At 42.1% G+C, this 26,224-nt stretch overlaps 2 protein-coding genes across 2 annotated transcripts; both read left to right on the forward strand.

Annotated features, from left to right (window-relative positions):
• Positions 1-14: 14 nt before the first annotated feature.
• thumpd1 (THUMP domain containing 1) lies at positions 15-2,842 on the forward strand. The gene is made up of 5 exons (XM_028407803.1): positions 15-503; positions 931-1,108; positions 1,197-1,282; positions 1,924-2,086; positions 2,177-2,842. The coding sequence occupies exons 1-5, from the start codon at positions 300-302 to the stop codon at positions 2,506-2,508; spliced, it is 963 nt and encodes a 320-aa protein (XP_028263604.1). The 5' UTR covers positions 15-299; the 3' UTR covers positions 2,509-2,842.
• A 13,080-nt stretch (positions 2,843-15,922) lies between these two features.
• On the forward strand, positions 15,923-25,451 carry LOC114436347 (axin-1-like). Its single transcript, XM_028406564.1, has 13 exons — positions 15,923-16,084; positions 17,002-17,686; positions 19,212-19,405; positions 21,294-21,446; positions 21,666-21,800; positions 21,958-22,054; positions 22,285-22,422; positions 22,547-22,937; positions 23,084-23,261; positions 23,343-23,516; positions 23,617-23,916; positions 24,023-24,172; positions 24,255-25,451. Exons 2-13 carry the CDS (start codon positions 17,072-17,074, stop codon positions 24,379-24,381), a joined length of 2,652 nt encoding a protein of 883 aa, XP_028262365.1. The 5' UTR covers positions 15,923-16,084; positions 17,002-17,071; the 3' UTR covers positions 24,382-25,451.
• The last annotated feature ends 773 nt before the right edge of the window (positions 25,452-26,224 follow it).

The following is a 26,224-nucleotide window of genomic DNA, read 5'->3' on the forward strand; positions in this document are numbered from 1 at the left end:
AGGACGACCAACAAACGTGCTATGTTGTGAGTGAGCCGTCCTTCCTCAAACCAGCTTCAGTTAGTTCCCCGGTGAACACATGCCAGTGAGGCGGTCTGCATCAGTCTGTGATTCCCACCAGCTTTTTACTTTGCAGCCGCTGCAGCTATAAAAGCTGAGAAAGCGTGTGTTAGCTTCGACTGTTGAGCTAACAGCTAATAAAACCGAAAGAGCGTTATCAAAACAAAAAGGTAGCCGGCTGCTAGTGAGCTTAAACTCGCGGTTTCGACTGTCTGTCTCCTTGGAAGTCTACTGGAAACATGTCAGCCGGGCAAAACGATTCGAGGAAACGGAGCAAGAAGCGCTATGCGGCCGGGCACAACAAGCGGTGGAAGGGTTCCCGGGAGCTGGAGGTGGGCATGCAGGGTATCCTCATCACATGCAACATGAACGAGAGAAAGTGCACAGCGGAGGCCTTCAATCTGCTCAATGAATACGCAGACAAGCTGTATGGGCCCGAGAAGGTAAGTCTGGAAACACATTTACAGTACAGCGGTAAGAACTTTGGTGCGCGTAGTTTTAACAGTGGATAGTTTTAGTGCATCTCAGTTTAGTCTAAACATTGCACATGTTTTGTATTATATGGAGGTAGCCAGAGCAGGAGGCTATTTTTTAAAATATTTCACATAATCAACTGCTTTAATTAATTTAAAACAGCTTCTACAAATGTGCCAGAATCATTTAGATGGAAATGAAAAGTTCATTTTACTGTTTTTAGTTTGCAGCTTTATTGATCTATTGCAGATCTATCAGTCCACATGTTTCACACCTCATTATAGTACTTTCAGCTTCTAGTTTAGTGGCTCGATATTATTCTACATTACTCTTTATAGTCTGCAAAATAATGTCAGATTACATCGGCTATGTAATAAAAACATGTCACTATCTCAGCTGCAAGATAATACTGAAGGCAGCAGTGAGGAAGAGGAGGCTGAAGAAGAAGATGTTGATGATGCGCTGAAGAAAGAAGTGGCACAGCTGCAAGCATCTGGAGCTAAACAGCAGAGGCGCTTCCAGGCTCTCGACAGCGGAGCGAACAATGTGATCTTCATCAGAACTCAGAATCTGGGTAGGAATCTTTCACCGAGTTGTTAATGTGATTGTGTGTTTTTTCGCCTCTTTGTGTATGATCATAGTTTCTTTCTTCTCCGATCTAGAATCGGACAAACTGGTTCATCACATCCTGTCTGATCTCCACACTACCAAGAAGAAAAAGTCACGTGTGATCCTTCGAATGCTCCCAGTGAGAAATGAATTGATGCAGTCAATATAACCATGTTTAATTAGTTTGATTGCTGTTGCTAGGCAATCAAACTATTGTTATTCACCCTCTTTCTTCTTCTTCTTCTTTTATTCTTCTGTAAGTTTTTTGGTGCAGCGTAGCTTCAGGATAGATTGACTGATTTCAGCCATTCAACTATCAAAATGTTCATCTCACAGAGGACATTCTGGGTCAACTTCAAGTTTCTTTCAAAAAATTATAGTTTTTTAAATATTAAGCAATTTCGGCCATTTTAGTCTTAAAACGCTCATTAGATGCTGCTCTATCAAACTTGTATTCAGAATTTTCTAATTCTGAATCGTTTCCGCACGCCAGGCTCTCAAAGTTGGAGTGGTTTTTGAGGTCTCCTCTGCTGTTACCATGGTGACAGGCTGACACAGAGGCATACAAAGCTCTGAATTGCTCTGATTCTCCAGCAATTCAGAGCAATCCTTCACATCAGCATTCAAAGCAATGCTTCAGCTGCAGCAATCAAACTTCAGGAAATGCCCTTTTCTAGTAGTATAATAGTCGATCAATTCAGCCTAATATTCAGATGACTGGAATAAAAGTTTTTCATGCGATCATCTGCAGTGTCTGATCCTTGTTTTTATCTCTGCCAGGTAACTGGGACATGCAAGGCCTTCCAGGAAGACATGGTAAAATACCTGACCACATTCCTGGAGCCATGGTTCAAAACCCCAAACTGTGCTACATACCAGATCGCTTTCAAGGCCCGCAACAGCAGCCACAACAAGAGAGATGAGATCATCAAATCTATTGCAGGTAGACTTGGTCAGCTGTTATATCATGTGTTTAATCCTTGCTGCATCCCCTCTAAAGAAAACTAACTCACCTGTTTGCTTTGACCAACAGGTCTTGTTGGGAAGCTGAACCCTAAAAACAAAGTGGATTTGACCAACCCTGAACTGACAATCATTGTGGAGGTCATCAAGGCCGTGTGCTGCATCAGTGTGCTAAAAGACTATACACTGTATAGAAAGTACAATGTTCAGGAGGTAGTGAAGGAAGACGCACCCAAGCCTGATGGGGCCGCCATAAAAACGGATACAAACATGGCCGACCAGACGAAGACAAACAATGCAGGGGAGGACGACAAAGAAGGAAAGAAAGATGAAGGAGGCGAGGACAAAAATGTGGCAGAAGACAAGCAGGAGGTTGATAATGGTGACGGTGGAGGGGAATAAGTTGTCAGTTGATGAGAAATGAGCTTAAATTACTTTGTATTGTAGTGTTTTTGTTTTAAATGGACTTATAACAATTTTGACAAGAGTCAAACAGGATCCTAACATAATTTAATGTCCGTTTGTTTTTACATAAACATATCTGGCATACATGTCCCTTTCAGATAAGACTCATTTTGAATTTACTGTAGATATCCACATCAATGCAGTGGACAGTTTTTTTATGCTGAATTTGATTTTTAATTCCATGGTGTCATTTTGCTTTTGACATTTTTACTCAAAGAAAAAGGGGAGTTTTGCTCAGGTTAACAAGTGGTGTCACATCTAGTGAGTGTGCTTTTTGTGATTGTTATTTCCTGAATTAAAGATCAGTGTGTGTTTGACTGCTTTCACCTATGTTGTTTTTTTGTCTTGCTTGTTACCTAACACCTGAAGGGTGTTTAAAGCTGCAGTTCTTTCTGTCTTCCACAAGGTGGAGTCAATGTTGTGTGACAAGTGTCAGGGCTGTGGCTCATTGATTAATTGATCAGAAAATGTTTAATATTGTAGCTTATAGCTGTCCAAATCTAAATTTCTGGACGTCTCAGATGTACATAGAATGATCATATTGGTTTAATAAATATAAACCAATGTAGAGGTGTAATGAACTGTGTGATGATGTATTGAGGAGGCAGAGTTACATGTATGTGAAGGCAGAAAGGTCATTTAACTACAGCAAGATAACCCATGATGTCAGCAGACTGCCCTGTCTGAGTGAGGTGAGTAATAACATAATAAAAATATCCATGATTATTATTTAATGCTAATTATGCTAACCATAAAGCTAGCGTGTTTTGTGAGCACGTAGGCTATGACCTTTTCCATATCTTAGCTTGTTAGCATGCTAACATTGGCTAATGTGCACAAAAGAGAAGGAGCGCTACTTAGCTTTCCTGCATTTTGCCCAAGTTTGCTTCAGTTTCCTTCACAGCTTTATGCCACAACATGTGTTCATATTTCTGTTGGGTCTCTCATAGTCTTGAAAGGTTAAAGGTCATGAACAGTTCTTTGGTTTGTCTTGTGCAAATCTTACCAAGATACCTTTTTGTGTTTATAGATTTAGGAGTAGACACGAATTCCAAAATACAGAGAACCCAGAAAACATGTCACTAAAGCCTCACTGCAGTGTGACAAGGACCCTGGAAACAAGCAGTGATGGTGATTAATTGTAATAAAGGACTTCAAGTTCAGGTCCTCTCTCTGCCACACACACACACACACACATACATTAACTGATTTGTGAATTCTCTTTCGCTCATTACATTTGCGATGAACTGCTGCTGTGACCCACCAGTCGTTATCTCCGAGTTAAACTCACAAATTGCATTGCCGCCAGCTCTCAGGTGCCTCCGTCGGCGAGACCTGGCTGACAAGCTTGTGTGGCTCTGATGGGAGGGTGAAGAATGTTTCCATTCTGCCAGTGTGTTATTTGTACAATACCAATTAGTCTACATAATGGCTAATGTACACTGAAGACTAATAACGACATGTCTGCTGTCAGACAAAATTATTATACTGGTGTATAGCCACAACATAATTCACATTTATGCAAAACCACATATTTTTTAAGAAGGTGATTAAAATCGAACATACACTGCAATCAGAATTAACAACATAATAAAAAAAAATCAAGAAACTGTGTACAGTCGTAAACAATTAGACACTGTGTGTTTTAATTGCCCTCAAGGCCGTGCCTAATTAAACCTCTATGGGTGCTAAAGCCCGCTGGTTTTCCAGCCAAAGGTATACAAGCATGTACACACTGTTCTGCCACCCAGGATTGTACACTCATTCAGGTTTAAATGTCACAGGCCTGTGAAACAATTACATCCACAAGCGCATGTGCACACAGTCCCCGGGGTCAGGATTAGCATCCACTGGTGTGGCTCCATATCTGACCTTTATGAGTGGCTAAGTAGCACTCTCCAGGGTCTCATTTGTCTCACTTTAACCCAACAATTGCCTCAACCCCCTCACAACTGTAGCATACTCTCTCTCTCACTGCAGAATGAACACACAGAGGCTCAGACTGCTGAGCTACAGACACCAGGTTTACTCTACCTTACTAACATGTGGATAAAATTCCAAGTAAAGTCCTGAAAATCAATCATAAATTGAGATTAGAATTCAAACCACAGGCAGGATTGGGCAGGTCCACACACCCTTAAACCTTTTTAAGGGTGTGTGTGTAGATTCATGTAGATTCATTGCCACACTGATAATAGGGACAAATAAATAAAATAGAATAGCAAATGTTAGACGCGACAGTCCTCCAACATTTGCTCTGAGGAGCTTTCTGGTCCGTCAGTCACAGTGCAGATTTACAACTTTGAGTTGTAATGAAGGCATGTACACCAAACAGAGCACATTTGTCTGACTGCTGCAGCAAAAAAAAAAAAAAAAAGCAATTAGGAGCGTCACCAAACTGGTGACTGGAGACCTATTGTGTAGTGTATGTTGTTTTCTCCATGCCCTGTAGGTATGTGTGAGTGTATAGTGTTTCCTGATGCCTTCTCTTTTGTCACAATCATGCATAGTTAATAGATGGATTCATTTAATTCTTTATTTATATCCATTGTTGCAATGATGGCAGTATGTTTTGGTGGACATCTTTTCCTCTGACAGATTGTGTGTCTGTGTGTGTGTGTGTGTGTGTGGCAGCCAGCTGTGTGAATTGGTGTTCGATAATGAGAAATGCTTATCAACCCTCTACAGCCTGTCTGCTCGCTGCCATTAGCTCTTATACCCCAACAATCCTACAGGTAGGCCAAGAGTGCTCGTATTGATTCTAAACATTCCCATTTGTCCCCACAGAACGGGCCCAATCAGCAGACGGATTTGGTTGATTGGGATTATGGGAAGTCATTTGTGCAGGAAATAAGTGGGTATTTTTGAGGAGTCTATTAATATTGGTAAATTTGTTTTCTAAATACCTGGGATGAAGTTGCTGCGTTGAATGTAAATGACTGTTATGTGGTTTGTATGTGGATGAGAGAAATAGGGCTTAGTTTAGTGGAAAAGCTGAGAAATAGTTTGTTTAGTTGGAACAGAGGGAACTACAAGATGGGGAAAAAATGGCAGAACAACATGTTTAGGTGCTGTTATTCTCCTCATCATGCTGCAACATTGAATGGCTTTTGCTGCAGAGAGGCGCATTTAAATGTAATTCTAACAAGAACCTTGACAATTAGTTAGACAGGGGAGGCTGTGTGGGGGCAAAGAGGCAGCAGGGCAGCATGCAGGGTAAATATGTGAATGGAGCCCAGGAGAAAATAGAACGACAGCAGACTAAGGAGTGGAGGCGGAACTTTGACATCAGCTGATTGACTCTAGAAACTTTTCTTTCTTTTCTTCTCACATTAATCGGTGCTTAAGAGGAAGTGGATCAAGGCCCTGTTCACAAATGAAGCTTGTATGAGTGAGCTTCCTCACAGAAAGGGCTCTGTTTATAACCACGACGCTGTAGAGCATCAACAAACATTGTATTCACTTATTACTGGGCTCACACTGGTTCAGTTTGCCTGGTTGTTCTGTGTGCTGCGAGATTTGTAATCACAAGTAACACAACATTCCATTCATTCGTACTGCAGCTGTGGGCCGGTTTTAGTTGTGACAATGGTCTGTGCTGATGATCTGATTGGATCAAGCTTCTGGCACACACACACACAGTGACAGATACACGAGTTCATACAATAGCCTGCAAAGTGACTGGTGACTTCCCAGATGGTTCTGCGTAACAAACCATTTGGCACTGAAGGTCAGCGCTCGCTAACAAACAACATTATACAAAATACACATTCTAAAATCAACATTTATTGTGTAACAACAATGCATTTACAGAGATTTTGTTAATGATATGTTAGAGAGAAGACGCCATTGGTTGACTAAAACTTTTTGTAATCATAAAAACAATATTTGCTTTTAAGTGAGGTATGCTTTGGCTACTATGACGACAAAACCCAACAACTACATTGAGTAAAGTCTAGACTTTTTATAGGATTTTAACTGAAAATTCAAATTATGCCACAAATGTTTATGATGCAGATAAATTAAAAAGCAAAAGTAAGTATTAAGATAAACAGAAATCAGCAAAATAATAGAACATTAAATAATAGTCATCGCCTCATACCGCAGATAAATCTGAACGTTTTTTGTAATTGATATTATTATAATAATAAAACAAAAAATAAACTGTGAATGTTTGACTTATGTAGTAAATATAAATGAAAACAGCAGCTTTGCAGCTTTTCTGTTGGTTGGACAATTTTTTATTTTTTACCTGCTTCAGAGTTTCTATAGCTTTCACTGGTGTAAGGTGATTTTCATGTAAATACAGTGTATACTGTATGTCACACATTTGTGGATGGAAGTAAAAAAAAAAAAAGCCGATTGGCTTCGTTCAGGTTGATGGTAGATCAAATGCTCCTCATTCTGTTGCTAATTATGTGTGTTTTTTAGAGGACTCAGATTGGATAACAGCTGCCACAGAGGACCGAGAGTGTGACAGTGAAACATGTATATGTGATTTTCAAGCAGATGACAGACACACAGAAGGGGCTTCTTAAGAGGACATACAACTTTAACAGGATTGGAAATGGTACTGACCAGCTGTAAGAGGTAAGAGAGAAAGCGCTGGGGATGAGAGTCCAACTGAGAGGAAGGAGGGGCGGCAACTGGAGGACGAGTGTTACTAGATCTGTCCAAGAAGGAATTAGCTGTCAGATAGCCACAAAGTTGACTAAGAACACGTTTGTGTTTGCTCTTAACAGCTTGGAGAAATGGATAAGGAAGGACTGGAAGAAAAGGAGTGAGCTTTGGGAATGAATGAAGCTGTTAAACACATCATCAAACGCTGCAGGCACAGCAGGGGGCCTCGGATACACCCGTCTGAGGGATGGGTGGTGTGAGCGTGTGCATGTGTGTATATAGTTTTGTATCGGCCTAATAAAACCACCCATCTGCAGGGAGAGGGGAGCTGTGGATGTGAGGAGCGGAGGGGGTTACAGCACTCTTTATGCTCCATATTTACACCCCTTTCAAATGCACAGACCGACAGATACACAGTCCAAGCCCAGAGGTTCTTTGATGCTTGTCGATACTGCTGCGTGATGATGTCATACGGCAGAGAGCAAGGGAGGGAGGCATGATCAAAGAACAGAGGGAGGGATGAAGACGCAGGAGAGCATATCCAAGACAACAACGGGACAAAGATGGCGACGGCATCTGCAATGGGACGTCCACTGGCGTCCAGACCTCCGAATCACCAAGAGGAACCCAGGCCGTGCAGCAAGCGTATTCACCTTCCTTATTCTAAGAGGATGACCACCAGCATGACACACTGGAACCACCAAGCCAACCTCAGCCATCACCACCGCCAGGCTAGCACGGTAAGCTCTCCGTCTACCTTAGCCTCTCCTCCGCTACATCAAACCCTCAACGCCCCGACGCCTGGCTACCAACACTCCATCCCAAGTATTTATCATGAGTTGCCATTCTTTCTAATAACACATTTTCTACCCATTTTGCCTCTTTTCTCAGCCCTTTCATCATGGTCTTTTGGCTGTTAATATAGGCCTCTCTTTGCCATCAAAGGCAGCACATCAATTGCCTTGACTCCCAAGTGTATGTGTGAGGGTGAAAGAGAGAAAGGGAGAGAGGAGGAAAAAAAAAACCAAGAACACCATGTATCAAAGATCAAGGCACGCTTTCATGCCTGGTTTTGGCCTTAGTTTGGTCTTGCTTTCCATCATCTATCCATCCTCTTTTCTCTTGCCGTTGTAAGGCTGCAGATGGTCTTTCGTACCCATCGACATACTCTCCCAACGCCCGGTCCAAATTCCACATTCGCTGAAAGATGAAATCAGACAAGAAAACAGACATTTTTTTTCTCATTTTCTTTGAAAATATTCTGTAGCTTGCAGGCTACCGGGCCACAGCTCTGCCCCAATGATGACAATACGTGAAACAATATTTGAATAAGCAGCAGGAGGGCAGCCTGCTAATCCACTGTGGCTAATCCAGCATTGGTGCAGGCCATATTGGTAGCTGCAGTATTCAACCCTATCACAATACACATCAGCGGGACGCCATGGCAGATATAGTGACACTCTTACTACAGGCATGACTGGGAAAGGCCAGCAGATGGATGGATAGGTGGATGGCTAAATAAATGATAGAGAGATACATGCATGGAAACTCTCCATGTTAAGGATCCTAACATTTAAGTTCATTAAAAGTACTACAGAGGAACATCAGATGTGTGTCATCCCTCTGTAACAATGTTCATGCTATCCAGCCTGACATACTGGTAACACCTACTCGCTATATAAATCATAATTAGAGGCTGTACACAGTCCTCCTCATGCTATGTTTTGGGGCTTTTTATTATAACCAAACAAGATGCTTGTCTCAATTAATTTTCCTAAAGAGCAGAGGTCTGATTCTTTTTCAAGAGATATATAATGAAGATTTCACTCTCTGTGAGCATCTAAATGGGTCTTTGTGCTAGGAGGCCCCCAAGAGATAAGCCTGTTTCTGACAGGCCTCCGTACAGACGCCCAAATCTGCTGTGGCAGCTGGAACAATGGGGACCCCTGAGCTGGACCAGCGCGCTGACAAAAAAGCTCTGTCGCAGTTACTCTAAGGGGGATGCCTACATTTAAGAGCTAATAATTAACTCTTACAGCTTTTTCTTTGTGAAAATTGACGAGTGAGAGTTATCAATTAATCACAGAAGGCGTGTCATCAATCATTCCTGTATTAGTGACATTGTAATTAATCAGTAACAGTTGGTGCTTCAGAACATGTAATTCTCTGCACATTAACCAAAGCACACAGAATACTAAGAATGAGTTTTTAAAAAAAAATAAGGGTGACAATCATAGCACTTAAGCGCCATGTGTGATGTTTGATTTTATAATCTGTAAGGGGTTAATTGATTCAATAATCAAATCCATTAGTCATAAAGATGGCTTCTTCGTCGTTTACAGTTACTTTGAGCATCAATTCAAATTTAGATAGATAGATAGATAGATAGATAGATAGATAGATAGATAGATAGATAGATAGATAGATAGATAGATAGATAGATAGATAGATGTTCTGTGCCCCCTTGAGTGATGACCTTTCTTCAACTCGGAGCTCAGACCTCTGCAACACTCGCACACGTACACACATACATAATGGAGGTTCATTATAGATTCATAAGTACCAACATGCCCCCAACCCCTCCTCACCAAGACATCATAAAGGTCAAGTTCATCTTTGTCAGTATTCTGTCTTTGTCTCTTCCCCTCTCTCCTCATTGTCTCTCGGGGCACTGCAGCAGCCATAACAACACCAGCCTGTTGCCACAGGAACCTGTATGCAGGTGCAGAGTTTGTGTAAATATGTGTGTGTGTTTGTGCGCTGACTGTTGAGGATACCAGGGGCCAAACTAATGTGAATACATTTCCATAAAGAAATGTGTTTGCCTTGGCTGTAAATGCTGCCAATCAAACATGCTGTAATCACTCCTGCTAACCCCCCACTTTATATTGTTGTTATTAACTAAAAGAAAATATGTGAGAGAGGGCTAATGCACTGGTGTTTGTTGTGCTTAATCAGCTCATCAGTTAATGTTATATTAATAATATTTAGGGCCTGAGCACGAAACGTGCGAGAGCTCTATTGTAATGCATGGAGTTATTATTCCCTATTCTCCTTTCGCCCGCTGAATCGCGATTTTGACCCCCTGAACGTGCTCGAAAACTCACCAAGTTTGGCAGAAAATTGTCCCCCCGACGAAAATCGCGACTTGACACTGTCGCCATGGCTGGGCGTGGCTGTATGGCTCTGCAGCGCCCCCTAAAGTGTTAAAATATTCACCGCAACTGCTACAGACATGACACTCGGTACACAGATGTAGCGCCTCGCGCCGAGAACAACAACCTCTTGGATGAAAAATCCCTGACGTACAGGAAGTCCGGCATTTTAAAAATCCACGCCATCTTCTATTTCGCACTCCCCGCACTTTTGCGAACTCCTCCTTGGGGAATTGCTCGATAGGGCTGAAAATTGGTGCGCTTGCCCTTAAGGGGTTAGGGACCAAAAGGGGACTTAAAGACTCAATTAAATGCGTGAGACCACTCATTGGTTTCATGCACTTACTGCATAAACACGGTTGTCGTATGCAATGACTCCTAGTCCACTACGCCGGCTGCTCATGGGAGAGATCAGGGTCCACTGGTTGGTCTCTGGGTTATAGCACTCTGCTGTTTGCAGGCACTCATTCCCATGATATCCACCACATATGTAGATCTGAATACAAAAAGGGGGAGTGGGGGGGGGGGCAATAAGAAATTGTCATTTTTGTTGGCTCAAACTGGCAGCAGTGTTTTGTAAACAAATCTTTCTGTTCTCTGTTATGTTCCATTGTGTTCCACCCACCATGTCGTGCTGTGCAATCTGGCATGGCTCCTCTGCTCATGCATGGGTGCAATTTCAAGCCACTGGTTGGTTTCTGGCTGGTAGAACTCAGCACTGCTGAAACTTGTGTGCCCATCATAGCCTCCCATGGCGTAGATGCACCCGTTCAGCACAGTCACATAACCGCAGCGATAGCACATCGGTGCCACCTCTTGCCATGTCTGTGTGCTCAGGTCAAACCTGGGCACATTGTTGACTATATACACCCGGGCAAAGCCACCAACACAGTAGACATACCCACCGAGGTAGGCTGCACCATGATAGGCGCGAGGACGTTCAGAAAGGTTTATGTACATCCAGTGATTTGCATGGACATCAAATGCCTCGATTACATTACTTAGATCCATGCCGCTGCTCAAGCCTCCAGTGGCCAATAGGATAGCAGAAGGCAGACGAGGCCGACCGAGGATTCTGTCTTTGCATTCGATGACCTCAGAGACCATTCTGGCACATCAAGTTGTCTGTCACCAGCTTATTGGAGCACATGACTCTGTATGTACTTTGTAGACATCATGCTCAGCCTGACCTACAACAATACAGAGAATAAAGAGGATATATGTGTATATATATATGTCAGAATGAATAAAAATACATAACAAATCATGCTATTAGCAACTGGAACAAACGAGGTCTTCATTCTCTTTGTTCTACATCGTGGCAGTCAGTCAGGATCAGTGGTGGAAAGTAACTATTTGTACTTCGTTACTGTACTTACGTACATTTTTATGTATTTATCTTTACTTACGTAAAACTAATAGTGCATACTTTATACTCCATTACATTTTGCAGCTGTTATCTGTACTTTCTACTCTACTAATTCAACATGATTATGAACATAATTCAACTGATCATGCTTGAGGTGATTTCTGAGACAAACATTTATTATGACTGGAAATGGCCTTTAAACTTCAGACAGATGTTTCTGTTTGCAGTGGGATGCTTGCTCTATTTTTCGAGGAAAGCGGGGAGGTAAAAGTTAAAAAAAGAAACCGTCAACTTTTTCTTTGATTTTTTTTCTGTGGTCTCCTTATCTCTGGGTATCCTCTGAAAGAAAAGGTCTTCCTGTGCATAGACCACAAAGTCACACCTGTCCAGAAATCAAGATTTCTGATCTGCCAAAAGTAAGGATGAGATTTCTTTAGTGTTTCTGTGCCATCATGGATCTTAATGTATGGGCAATCTACATAACTTGTCACATTTGGGCATTTAACCCTCTACAAGGCCGAACGCTGGCTGCCCCCATGGATCAAACACAACAACACACTTCCCTCTTGTATTTTTCCAAATAGAGAGTCAACCAGAGGTACATCATTCCATATTGCCATAGTTGTTATTAATGGAGCTGTATCACTTGGAAAATCGTGGTAGACCTCATCTTTGCAGAGTGTGGAAAGCTCAGGTAGAGGTGAGCTGACTCCCCTGTACAGGTTGCTCCTACGAAAAACACTCAACAAGTTTGAATGAACCACAGATAAAAAAAGACAAAAGATTATGAATAGTACATAGTAGTAATAGTAGAGGCCTTATTCTGTGAATAAACATTTTTGATTGATTGGAAGATAAAATGCATACAATATAAGATGAAAAAACATTTAGCCTTTCATTTAGCAGGTTATTGTTTCATTATCTTACTGACGTTATTAACTTATTCTTAACAATACTACTATTCTATTTAACAATACTAACCTGATGCCCTCTCCCACTCTTCTTTCTTTTGGTCCTGGACCATGTCATTTACCAGACCAGGTTTAACACCCTGCAATATTTATTTTTTACTTTAACCAATCTATTCAAATATTCATCACTAAAATCAAAAGATAGTGGAAAAAACTCACCAAATTTGGCACAAAATTGTCCCCCGACGAAAATCGCGACTTCACACTGTCGCTATTGGAGGGGCGTGGCCGCATGGCTCTGCAGCGCCCCCTAAAGTGTGAAAATATTCACTGCAACTGCTACAGACTTGCGCTCGGTACACTGATGTATCGCCTTGTGACAAGAAAAAAAGCCTCTTGGATGAAAATTCCACGACGTACATTTTGAAAAAAACCACACCATGTTCCAATTTACACTCCACACACTTTCGCGAACTCCTCCTGGGGGAATTGCTTGATATGGTTGAAAATTGGTGCACGTGCCCTAATGGGGTTAGGGACCAAAAGTTATCAAAAACGCCTTGGGAAATACTCTGACGGACCTGAGATTTTGTCACATGGTACTGAAGACATGGCTGAGCAAAAGTTATCAAAAACGCAGAACGATGTTACACCGTGTGGGCGGGGCATCGCCACAAAGGTGACCTTTCGCCACCATAGAGAAAGCTGCTGCGTTCCTTGATTTATTATTCCTATCTGCCTCTTACTCTATCATGACATCAGCCCCTGTGCACCTTTTTATATCACATTATCGTCATATGTGGGCGTGGCCACATGGCTCAGCAACGCCCCCCAGAATGAGATCTGACTCCCTGTTTGACCTACACACATGAAATTCGGTACACATATGTATCACCTCTAGACAAGAAAAAAAGTCTCTTGGACATATCCTCTAAAACACACAGGAAGTCAGCCATTTTGCATTTTTCACTCCCCGCACTTTTATGAACTCCTCCTAGGGGATTTGTCCAATCCACCTGAAAATTGGTCTGGTTACTCTTAAGGCATTAGGGACCAAAATTTATCAAAAACGCAGCACTTCGTCATACGGTCTGGCTGTGGCGCCACCACGAAGTTAACCCTTCGCCAACGCACAGGAAATAGATATTTCTGTGGCCTCATACTTCATCCTATGTGGATGTAACTTTTATGCTGAACATCTGACTCTGCACGCATTGATATGCTGATATGCTACAGTCACTGCGCCACCTACTGGCCGGAGGACCTGTCTTTTGTATATGTGTGTTTCGGTGTACTCTTCTGCCCTGCAGACCACTGCCCGTGTTGGTACCGGGGGAAGAGAGGACGTGGGACAATAGGAGGGCGGTGGCTGCCAGTCCCATGGACCGCAAGGAGTGCTAGGGCCCGTCATCACTGCTTGCAGCTTTAATGTTACTGTTAGTTCTCCTCTTCAGGTTGTCATGGAGATGCAGTCCATCAAGGAGTGTGCAGAAATGAAAACATGTTTCTGGACCTCACCTGAGCCACCAGACCCCACTCTCCTCCACATGGGACCAGAAGAATGATAGGCTGGCCGCAGGATTGCAGGTAAACACATCATTTGTTTAAAGGGCAGTCTTATCTATCTATAAATATTTTTAAGTAGGCTATAGGTCAAATTTACTCTTAATTACAAAGATTAGATTTTTGATATCTGTATAACTAATTGTATAACTAATTATTACAGTCTCCAACTGCACTTATGTATATAGCCTAACCTTTTTTGTCATAATAATAGTCTCTCTCTCTCTCTCTCTCTCTCTCTCTCTCGCTGGCAGCTCGGTGCTCCTTAATGACTGACTGACAGCCCGGCAGAGAGGAGGAGTGACGCTCCTCAGGATGCTCAGGTGGCGGCAGCGGCGTGCTCCCTCCTCCATCCAGTCCTATCCGTGTCAGTCACCCTGCCGGTGGCGATGGACTCATTGAAGTGAACACCTGTTTGGAGGCAAAGAAGTCTGAGAGGTGAGTCTCCCTGTTGCGTTGAAACGTGGGTTTATTCAGATTTCATTCAGACAGACAGGCTGGTCGCCTGGAGCAAAGTGAGCTGGACCTGGTCAGGCTGTCTGTAAACGATGCGCGTGTTTGCCCCGCATGTCTTTAAGACAAAGGGTTTCTTTGTGTATGTGCGTGAAGCTTGGTGGTTCAGTCAGCTCGTTGTAAATCGGGTAATAACTTTGACTTAGAGTCTGTTTAAAGGTTAGCGTTTGTATTGTAATTGCATTCATTTGGCACATTTTGTAATAATCCGTTTTCACCAGTAGGGGCGCTGATGGACCTATTTCGCTACCCTGACATAGAACTGAAGTAGATAGAAAGGACATGCTCCATAAACGTAGTTTCATAGGTTTGTGTAATGCAACATCAGTGGTGGACTGTAATATTAGCAGTACTGTACTTAAGTATAAGATTAATTATAATGATATGAATTATGACATTATAATGAAGAATGTTATATTGGCTCCAACCAGAAGATGGATGGATAGAAATATGTTATTTTATACCACTTTACCCTATACTGCCTTATTTTTTATGCAGTAAATTCATTCTACATTTTTGTATTTGTGTATTTTCACTTAAATATTTATTGACTTTATTATATTATTATTGACCTCCCTACATGCATGTCGTCATACTGTATAATGGTCTATAGGCAATAATAAGAGATCGGTCCTTTTAATGGGTACTCTTCTTTGATACACTTACCTGCACTTGCTGATAATACTAATATACATTTATTTAAGTATAATTTCTATACTGTACTTTTCTTACTACTCAATATTTTTACATTTGTGGTATTGCTACAGTACAGCTAAGTACTACAAAGTTAATTAATGTTACCCCACAACACTACTTTTATTTGTAATTTTGTAAAATAAGGATTGAAAAAATCACAGTTATAATTTTAAGGTTTAACAAAGTAGGTCAAATCTAACATCAGATGTGTAATGCATGTATCAGTGATTATAGTTTAACTGGATAATTTTCAATAATGTTAAGCTGGCAAATGCCATTAGCCTACAAAGTAACTGGCTTTACATAAAGTATTATTATAATGTTTATAGTAGTACGGTGATTTATTAAAGCACCAGATTTGTGTGTGTTTGTAAGTTCTGGTAGTGCCATCATTATTTTAGGTAAAAGATGTACCGTATAATTTTTCGCTTTGTGTTTGTCGTTTCTATATGTTGCACTTCTATATACGTACTACACTCCGCACGGAGTCGGCGTGCACGCACGTATTCTCTCGCTCTGTATTATTGCTCTGAAACCAGCCACCATGGGGAGTTAAGGGCAAGACGACGGGTTATTTTCGTTAATATTTAATGTCTGAAAGCTATCCATATGCTGCGTTTTGGAGCATACAGTTTGCGCCAGTATCCCCAATGCAGCGGATTACGGGGAACGGGCTTTCAGAGACGGTAGGACATACACTTTTGAGGAAAACACGGGACGTTAACGCACCTAGCTCAGCTAGCAAGCTAACCAAAACTAGCTAACACACCAAGCTAGCTGGCGCTGCAGCCAGTAGAGTGGAAAACGTGCCCTCGTTTTCTTGTTTCGTTTGATCTCAGATCGGCCAATTTGTTGAAGTTAATGAGTAAGAAAGTTTTCGTCTCTTCTTTCCAAATTTGCTTTCTAGGAGTAAAGAGTTTATGGTTGTGTTGAACTGTTTTTGCATGCAGGCCCGTCCTGTGTGGTTGTAGAGTTTATTTCTCCCATCCCCCACATCTTTGCAGGCCAAGATGAATGAGATTCTCACTTCAAAGCACTGGCACTGGTGGTGGCATTGCTACAAGGCTAGCTAGCTCTCTCAGCTTGTTAACATTTGTTGGTTATTTGCAAAACGACGTTAACCTACGCGAAGTGGGACATTTGACAGCAGTTAGCCCTAGCTGTAAAACAGACGACAGAAACTTGTTGATGAACTTCAGCTTGGAAATTAGCGTACACAGTATTGAGTTGTTTTTGGTTTGTCTAGACGCATTTTATTTGCCAAGTAGCTGCCGTAACGGACGCAACTAATAATACCTTTATTCTAAAGCGTGTTTATGAGCAAGCTTATATGTCCAGTTAGCATGTTCGCTGTAGTTATTGCGATAAGATTATTTTCATTCCTCAACACATATGTCGACCTGAGGCTTTGTTCTGATTTATTTCTGCTCATCACTAGCTTTTGTTTTTTTGTGTACTATATTTGTTTACTACATTACTATGTGCACTACATGTGATTAATGGTGGTGTGACAGTCATCTGTATCATCTCAGCTTCATTGTTTCTTTCCCTTTTCGTCAACTCCCACTGTTGTGACAATCTGTTTTTCTTCTCTGCATCCTAGGGTGAATTGTTTGCCGGCAAAATCTTTGCTAAAGGGGAAGATCTGACCTCTGCCTTGTGCAATCAGAGACATGAGTGTTGTCAGAGAATTACATGGGATTGGGTTCAGGGGTGGTGTTGTGGCCTCTCTGAACGGCCCGACCCACTTCACAGAGGATGCTCCTCGACCCCCAGTTCCTGGTGAGGAGGGATCTGATGTGGACCCTCCGGTCCAATCAGTTAACACCCGTCCAGCAACCCTTTCCCAAACCCTAGGCATTCCCCCATCATCCTTATCATCTAAAATGGGGGATTCATCATGTTACACACCTTCCTCATCATCTGCGACCCCACGTCGCCCTGACCTGGACCTGGGGTATGAACCAGAGGGCTCAGCTTCTCCAACCCCACCTTACCTGAAGTGGGCTGAGTCACTTCACTCTCTCCTAGATGACCAGGAAGGCATCCAGCTGTTCAGAAACTTCCTATGCCAGGAAGGGTGTGCAGACCTTCTTGACTTTTGGTTTGCCTGCTCGGGCTTCAGGAAGACCAGCCAGGAGAAGAAAGCAAAGCTGGCAAAGGCGATCTACAGGAAGTACATTGTAGATGGGAGTGGGATTGTCTCCAGGCAGATCAAAGCAGCCACTAAGAGCTTCATCAGAGACTGTGTGGGAAAGCCGCATCCAGATCCTGCCATGTTTGAACAGGTAATGACAACACTGATTTCTTGTTTGTGATGTTTTTTAGTATGAATGTTGGTATACACATGCCAGTGGGAAATGATATAGTTGTCTCACTTGTGGTTTGTCCCTTAACTTTGGCAGGCTCAGCCAAAGTAAAAGATCAAAGTTTTATTCGGTTAAGGTAAAGTTTATTTAAAGTAGGGTTGTGACTGCAGAGGATACAACACCGAAACTTAATCGTGTAGTTTGGCAAGATAATAAATGACACCTAAAAAGGCAGACATGAGACACGTTCTAGTGCTGAACTGTCTTCACAGTTTGAAGTGTTATACACACATTTTTTATATAAAGCCTTAATAGCTTAGTGAATTAGAGATTTGAGGAACTTGAAAGCCACATCTGCCTTATCACTTCTGCTGTGACGGGCCTTTTAGCAGTGCAGAGTGTCTTTGTTTAAGACCATGACAACCTGCATGGATACTTCATGAAGTATGTTGGTCAATGTAGAGATTTCATTGGTAAGTCTTTGATTTTTCTGAAGAAGTATAACCTCATTAATTGAAGGAGAATCACACTTGATCTCAGTTTGTGTGCTGCAGTTCTTGCAGTTTTGCATGTGATATTTGTCAGGAGCATTCAGTGTTGCTTCACTGACTGCAAAGATTTTTTTACTAAGGAGACACTTGTCTAGGTGGATCTAGGTTTCTGTGGTACAATGCAGTTATACTTCCTGAGTACCTTAAAGCCTGCGGTTGTAAAGTGCAGTTTAGATATCATAAAAATCAAGTTGAATTTTATGACGAAGGAAATGTGCAACACACGTCACTTGTGTCAAAGCTCAGATGTGTTTTATGTGTTTCTGCTTTGGTGATACACATCAGAGAACCAAATCAGGTTACGTTTTTGGTTTTTCATATTTGTTCCTGATGCTTTAAAAATACACAGGAGACTGCTATCAAAGGTTTACTGTGCTATTCACATCACCACTATAGAATACTGTTACACAGAGTGAGAGTGCTTAAATACCATAATTAACCACATGAAGCTTGTTTTAGTTTTCTTTGTGACCAAAGAAACCACCTTTCCACGCACTTGCTCTTGATTTATTTTCCTGCTGCTGAGTATTTATCTGAGTTGTCAGATCACCATTTTTTTTACAAAAAAAAAAAGAACACGGTGAAGGGAAATACTATAACACAAACCCTGTAAGACAGAAGTTTTTGTGATACCATGTTAAATGATGTACATTGACCCTAAGGGTGATTGTCAGTGTGGGTTTGACACACCTCTGGATTAAGTATAAAACATTTGTGTGTTTGTTTTGCTTCAGCAATGAATCCCTAATGTCTGGTGTGATATATTCAACAGTTAAGCAGATTCGAAGTTGTGTTCAGCCAGAGACAAGAAAACAGTTGAGATCCAAGGGCCGGGTCAAATCCTAGTAACCTTTTCAGCTTCGCTTTACGTTTAAAATAGTATATTGTTGATGAGTGAGTCAACTTGAAGGTTACTGTTGTACCACATATTTGACCCCTTGTGTGTGTTCCAGGCTCAGACAGAGATCCAGGCCATGATGGAGGAGAACACCTACCCTTTGTTCCTAAAGTCGGACCTGTACTTGGAGTATACAAGGACAGGAGGAGAGAGCCCTAAGCCTAATCCCAGTGATCAGAGCCCTTCATCAGGGCATGCAAAGTCTGTGCCCGGGTACTTACCTACTCTTGCTGAAGATGAGGAGTGGAGGTGAGATCATGCACAGTCCTTATATATCAGAATAAGCAGGGTGTCATAATTAAGGCCCTTGAAAGGTAGTGAAAGGTAGTGAAAGGTAACAAATTCACTTTGGCTTGGTAGTAAAATTTTTCATCACCACCTCCGTTTCCCATTTGTGCTAAATATTTGCGTTTATGTGTTTTAACTTCAGCTAATTAAAAAATATATAATATGAGTGAGTTGGAGTTGATAGCTTGTCAGTAACGCTGGCGACATACCTCAGCTGATCCGACATATTAGCAGAGCCTGTCCTATCTATTTTCGAGAGTGTGAGAAATGGGGAAATGTAAGTTTTTGCAAACTTGACTTGATGACCTGTCATTATAAGACTGGCTTAAGCGGGGGAATGAGCAGGAAGCATTTTGCAGTGTGTGCAAGAAAACTGTAAATCTAACCTGGATTGGCATTACCACCATCAAATCACACAGACAATTCACCAGAGGAGCAGCTTCCTGTTGTGTTGTTCTGTAATGTTACACGAAAATTTACGGCAAATTCAAACTTAAGGCCAGCTACATGCACAAGTATTGCACCACCTCAGCAGCACATCAGTGCCACTAGCACCACGACGGCTGCAGTTGACAGACAGAAGACCTTAAGCTTGTTACATACTCCACGAGAACAGGGAAATCTGTTTGTGTCCCTGAGATGGCAAAAACAAAGTTAGTTTCGACCCAATACACCTTATTTGTCTTATAAAAGATGTTTCTCTTCTTCTCCGTCTCTATCCTTATGAGTCGGGTCCTGCTCAAGGTTTCTTCCTGTTAAAAGGGAGTTTTTCCTTTCTACTGTTGCTCTTAAGGGGGTTTAGGCTCTGGGTCTCTGTAAACTGCCTTGATACAATTCTGATTGTAAAATGTGCTATCTAACTATATAAATACAATTGAACTGAACAAGGGTGGAAATGTGAACATGTTTGAAGCGGAGGAGGAAGATTTGTTGCTACTATTTGGGATTTGACGGTTTTGCTTGTTTGCCCAAATATCTGTTTGCCTGAAAGTAGGATTATAAGGAGCCGATAATGTTCAGGGACATGGGCATGTCCCTCATACAACCTACACACAAGGATTCAGGATTTAAAGCATTTATTGTCATTTGCACAGTAAGGAAACAGGCAGTGGTAGGAGAGGTGCCGAAGCTTGGTACTTAAGTTAAATACACTTACTCAGAAAAATATATACTTAAGTAAATGTAGAAGTGCTAGATCAACAATCCTACATAAATAAAAGTCTGAAGTACTAAAGGTACTCAAATTATTAAAAGTAAGTACTCACGCAGTTGAGCTGTCTAGGCGTTGCCATTTTGATAAAGAATGCAGATATAGCTCCTGGTAATACTTATGCCTCCACAGATGTCACTACTAGTAAATCCCTGCCAGCAACTTGCTCTTATATGTCCATGATATATATATTATTGAGTTCCATGGCAAAAGATTCTAGGCACTAGATTCACACAATGTAATGAGTAACTACAAACATTGTAGAAAATACAATAGCTGCAAAATGTAATTTAATAAAAGTATTAAGTATAGTAACTATTAGTTTTACTATTAAAATTTACTTAAGTACAGTTACGAAGAACAAATACTTAGTTACTTTCCACCATGGGAAACAGGTGTCCATGTACAGTAAAATTCTGACTTTGCTGTCCACACTGAATGCCATGAAAGATCAAAAGTATATTGATTTAACAAAATACGCAGTTATGAGGCCTCCCCAGGTTAGGTTGACCCCTGTGTGAGGGACCCCAGTGATGGTAGAGCACTGGTGTGTGGGGCACCCAGGAGCTGCTGAACAAATGTCATTGTTTTCTAAGGACGATGGCATGTATTTAAAAACGGATATAATTCTGATCTTAGGTGTGGAGGAGGAGGGGTGAGGGAGGAAGAGGAAGAGAAAGATGAGGAGTGTGGAGACACACCAGCTGGTAGGCTGACTCACAGCCTGCTGATGCAGACGGCACCACAGAGAGCGTCAACCAACAGGAGAAGGCAAGACAACAGGGAGTACAGGTGTGTGTGTTGTCTTGAATACATAAAGTGGGTCACTTTGTCTTTGTCATGTTGTAGATTTTGATATTTTTAAGTAAATTCTATGACTATGACTTAACACCTAATGATTCTCAGTTTATTACTACCCCAAGTAAAAGTACTCTTTAGCAACATAAATTGTGTTTATAAAGGTAATTTTTGCATGAACAAGTAAATCACAAGGTGTCAATTCTTCCTCAGACCCTGGAGAGAGCCCATTAACCCGTACTACGCAAACATGGGCTATGCTCGGGCTCCAGCAACCAGTGCCAATGACAGTGAGCAGCAGAGCATGTCGAGTGACGCAGACACACTGTCACTGACCGACAGCAGTGTGTAAGTACACGCAGTTGTTCACAGAATTATTTCAATTACTTCATTCATTTAATCTCACTCATTTAAAATGTTTTTTAAATTTTTACCTAGTAGACACCTTTTGAATTATGTAATGTATGATCTGTAATTGATTACCGTATGTCTTTGTGTGCTGCAGAGATGGTATTCCTCCATACAGATATCGGAAACAGCATCGTAAAGAGATGCATGAAAGTGCCAAAGCTAATGGACGTGTGCCCCTACCTCACATACCTGTAAGTGCAGACACCATTCTGTTAGTGTAAAATTAGCTTCTACAGCTGGATTCAAGTGCTGTATGTGCTCTTCTTTTATTTTTTGTTTCAAATTCTGGAAATTGTTCCATGTCATTCTTACATTTTTCATCTGAAATGTGTTATTTGAATATTCATTTAGAAATCAATTTTGACAGCATATGAGTGTAGGGATTTGCAGATGTGTAATGTTTGTGACTGTTTTCATACAGCGCACGTATCGCATGCCAAAGGACATCCACGTAGAGCCTGAGAGGTTTGCAGCAGAGCTCATCAGCAGGCTGGAGACAGTTCTCAGAGAGAGAGAGGCTCAGGAAAGACTTGAAGAGAGGCTGAAGAGAGTACGACTGGTGAGTGTACAATACTACTGTACATTTTCCCCATTATGTGATGTGCATCTGGTCCCATGTTCAGTCAAGAAAAAAAGTTGTCATGTTCAGAAATAAAATATTTTTTCTCATTTCTGTTTGATAGGAAGAAGAAGGGGACGATGCTGACATCTCCGTGACAACCTCCATGTCTTCTCATAACATACCACTCTCCCTCCCCTCATCGTTTCCACCTCTGTACGGTGCCCGATACTCAGAGACCACTGCTAACACGGCAACCGTTGCCACGTATGGCGGCCTGGTTGCTATTGAGGATTCCCATGACGACGACCCAGAGTCTATTTTGGATGAGCATGTACAGCGGGTGATGAAGACCCCAGGCTGTCAGTCACCAGGGGCAACCAACAGCACCTTAGGTGGAGGGGGTCGACACACTCCTCCCAAATCATCACGTTCACCTGATGGGGGCATTGGGCCACCTCACTATCCCCCACACCGAGGTGGAGGTCACAGTCTGGCTGCTGCTGGAGTCAAAGGTAAGAGGCTGTGGAGGGAATGGGATGAGTTTGTGTGATGGAGGGGAGATGGGCCAGCCAGATCCCAAACACACCAATAGTTTACAGTGTGCACTAAAACACACACTTATGACGTTTCTGAATTCTCTGCCTGGTTTCTGTCTCAGGTATGCATCATCACAAGCAACTGTACCACCACAGAGGAAGAGAAGGGCAGGAGGAAGCGGGCTGTCGATCTCAGCCTAACTTCATGTGGAACGGGGACCCAGCTAGCCAGTACACGGGGAGAAGTCGAAACTACGCTGATGGAGCAGGAGCCAGCACAATTGAGGGGATGGGTTACAGGTAAGCATTCATGTTGCTACTAGCTGCTTAAGCTGGTCTTATGGGGACCTCAACTGGACTGTGTATGTGTTTAATTTACAGTAGTAAAGGGAGCACGCTATCACGGCGAGGCGGTAAGAAGACATCAGAGACATCAGGCAAAAGTGAAGAGGGTGGGCGTGGCGAGACCCAGGTACCAATAGAGGAGCTGGAGAGGAATCAGAAGATCCTGCAGTGGATGATGGAAGGAGACAGACAAAGGAAGAGCTCTCATGGGTGAGTGGTGTTATGCATTATTATACATTTTTTAGTTTTTTTATGACAAAACTATTACTTATTATAGTCCACCCTCCAATCCTTGTGTTATTTTTTTCAGTGGCAGCACCAGTAGCTCCAGGAGGACGGGAACCAGCAGTGAATCACCGCGTCCAACTTCAGTGGAGCGACCTGGAGCTGTGCACCCTTGGGTGTCTGCCCAGCTGCGCAACAACCCCTCTTCAGTGTCCACCGCTATCCCTGGTTCATCGTCCACACAGGTCCAGCCGTCACACCCTTTCATCCAGGACCCAGCTATGCCCCCCAACCCAGCTCCCAACCCACTCACCCAGCTGGAGGAGGCTAGGAGGAGACTGGAGGAGGAGAGGAGGAGGAATGCTATACAGCAGGCCAAGCAGAGGTACGCGTTAGGTCACAGTCATTGTATTTAAATCACAGTGACCCCAGCTTTTACTTGCATTCATCCTTATTTGAGTGTTTTATCATATATTCTTTTTCTCTTTAAGGCATAAATCTGGAAAGCGGCAAGTGTGTGAGAACATGACTGTTGCTTACTACTTTTGTGGAGAGCCAATCCCATACCGAACATCAGTCAAAGGCCGCGTTGTGACTTTGGGCCAGTTCAAGGAGCTGCTTACCAAAAAGGGCCACTACAGGTAAGGATACGTGGTGACAATGTTTTAACAATGATGTAGACACATAGAGCACATAAATGACATTTGGCATCTTTATGTGCAGGTTCTACTTTAAGAAAGTCAGCGACGAGTTCGACTGCGGTGTGGTGTTTGAGGAGGTTCGTGATGATGACGCCATCTTGCCCATCTTCGAGGAGAAGATTGTCGGGAAGGTGGAGAAGGTTGACTGAGATCTGGGAACAGAGAAGATAAAAAGAGGAGATGGGAAGAAAACACTCAGGTTGGATACAAATTCACCTGCAAGAAAATGATCAGGAAGTAGAAAGATGGATAGAGGCAATGTGTGACAGAAGGGAGATTGTGCTGCATAGTTTAAGCTGGAGTATTAAAGGAGGAGGAGTAATTTTATGGGATGATAATCTGTCAATGCCTGGATCATACCCACATAAAGCAAAGAAGCTTGGCCAGATGCTACAAGAGTGGAGGAAAAGGACAAAATGATTTCACCCATTCTTTTCCTACTGTGTAAATTCATGGAGAGCTGATAAAAGACGATGTCTGACCAGTCTTCCACTTCTACTGCGATGGATGAAAAAGGGTGAGGGGACTGCTGGAAGGAGAGAGGATATAAGTAGTCTTCCACTTCTGTGCTGGGGGATGTCTGTCCTCCACAGACCATTACAATGCTGCTACATTACCACGGAAACTCTTCAATCGGTGCTCGGGACAGTCCAGAAAGCAGTTTTGTTCCTTTTCACAAGTCTAGCTGCCTTTTGCTGTCTCTGTTCCTCATCAGCTGGTGACAGGAGAGGACAGAAGATTCAGGGGAGTGGAACTTTTAGCCTGTTTCTCCTCTCGTTGACTTCGTAGCCTCAAAACAACTTGCTCACCCTCAAATCCTAGATGTCATGTAGTGATCACATTAACATGTTCAGACAACAGTTCTCTGCATAACTTGTTTACCAAAGCTACATATTTTTGATAAGACAAGTATCCTAGCTACTTGTTTTCATTTTATTTGATTTGTGTATGTACAAGGCAGGTACTATTACTTATTATTGCAGCCTAATTTCGTCATATCTCAACTTAATGTTGTATTATCGTGTATGTTTTGAAGCTAGTTCATTAGTCATTTCAGGGCAGCCATTTTGTTTGTTTTCTTTCCACTATACCACATTACTGCACCTCAGTTCTGTACTGTTTACCTGTGAGGGTGCAGTTCTGTTCTCCTGCAAGAGGGATTATAATTATACAATTATCTCACCATCAAATTCTTTATCAGATAGACCACAGTATGTTATTTTTAACAGGCCACACTGTCCCTTCGTGTTTATCAGAACGTTTTTCTGCCACATGAAAAGCCTGTGTACGTCACTCCGAGCTCAGTCGAGGTGCCTGCCCAGCCAGTGCCATTACGATCTAGGACGCTTATTCGAACAGTCCTAACTGTTGTAGAGGGTGTAAGCCTGCATCTGTCGTGTATGCCTGAACTCAGCCAAAGAAGAGCATATCGTGTGTCTCATGCCCGTGTGTGTGTGTGTGTCTGTGCAGTCCATGTGTTAGATGTATTTTTTCATCATCATCTGAAGGGAATCTTGAGTTTTTCCTACAGGTTCCCAGATATCGCAGTGTATCTTAAATACATAGTTTGACTAGTTCTTTAGTTATATCCACATAGTACATTTAAAGCTAAAGCCAGCAGCATGTTACTTTACTGTAAGGAGTGTAAACAGTTGGCCTGGGGTTGGTCTGAATTGAGACAAAGTAATCAAAGTAGGAGTCTGCTTAAATTATTTTAATATAATTATAGATTTCTTGTTTATTGGTTAAGAAGATATTATTTGATTAATCTTAGAATGTTGTGCCATTGCGCCTCTCTAAAGCCTAAGCTGGTTTTTAAAATTGTTCAAAACGTAAAGATGTCTGGTTTGGGAAAAAAAATCTATTATCTAGTATATCTGAAAAGCTTGACTCGGTATTTCTATTTGAGGAAATGGTTGTAAGACCATCATAGTTCTACCTATCAGTAAGGAAATATAAGGTCTGCTGGTTGACAGATTTATTTTTAGACTG

Source organism: Parambassis ranga, chromosome 1 (assembly GCF_900634625.1).
Source record: "Parambassis ranga chromosome 1, fParRan2.1, whole genome shotgun sequence".
In the NCBI taxonomy this organism is placed as follows: domain Eukaryota; kingdom Metazoa; phylum Chordata; class Actinopteri; family Ambassidae; genus Parambassis; species Parambassis ranga.

Bases quoted from the DNA above. Each gene is read 5' to 3' on its own strand.
- thumpd1 (XM_028407803.1), top strand. From the start codon at position 300: ATGTCAGCCGGGCAAAACGATTCGAGGAAACGGAGCAAGAAGCGCTAT. The intron at 504-930 runs GTAAGTCTGGAA...TCACTATCTCAG, and splicing joins AGCTGTATGGGCCCGAGAAG to CTGCAAGATAATACTGAAGG. The intron at 2,087-2,176 runs GTAGACTTGGTC...TTTGACCAACAG, and splicing joins GATCATCAAATCTATTGCAG to GTCTTGTTGGGAAGCTGAAC.
- LOC114436347 (XM_028406564.1), top strand. From the start codon at position 17,072: ATGAGTGTTGTCAGAGAATTACATGGGATTGGGTTCAGGGGTGGTGTT. The intron at 22,938-23,083 runs GTAAGAGGCTGT...TTTCTGTCTCAG, and splicing joins GGCTGCTGCTGGAGTCAAAG to GTATGCATCATCACAAGCAA. The intron at 23,917-24,022 runs GTACGCGTTAGG...TTTCTCTTTAAG, and splicing joins ATACAGCAGGCCAAGCAGAG to GCATAAATCTGGAAAGCGGC.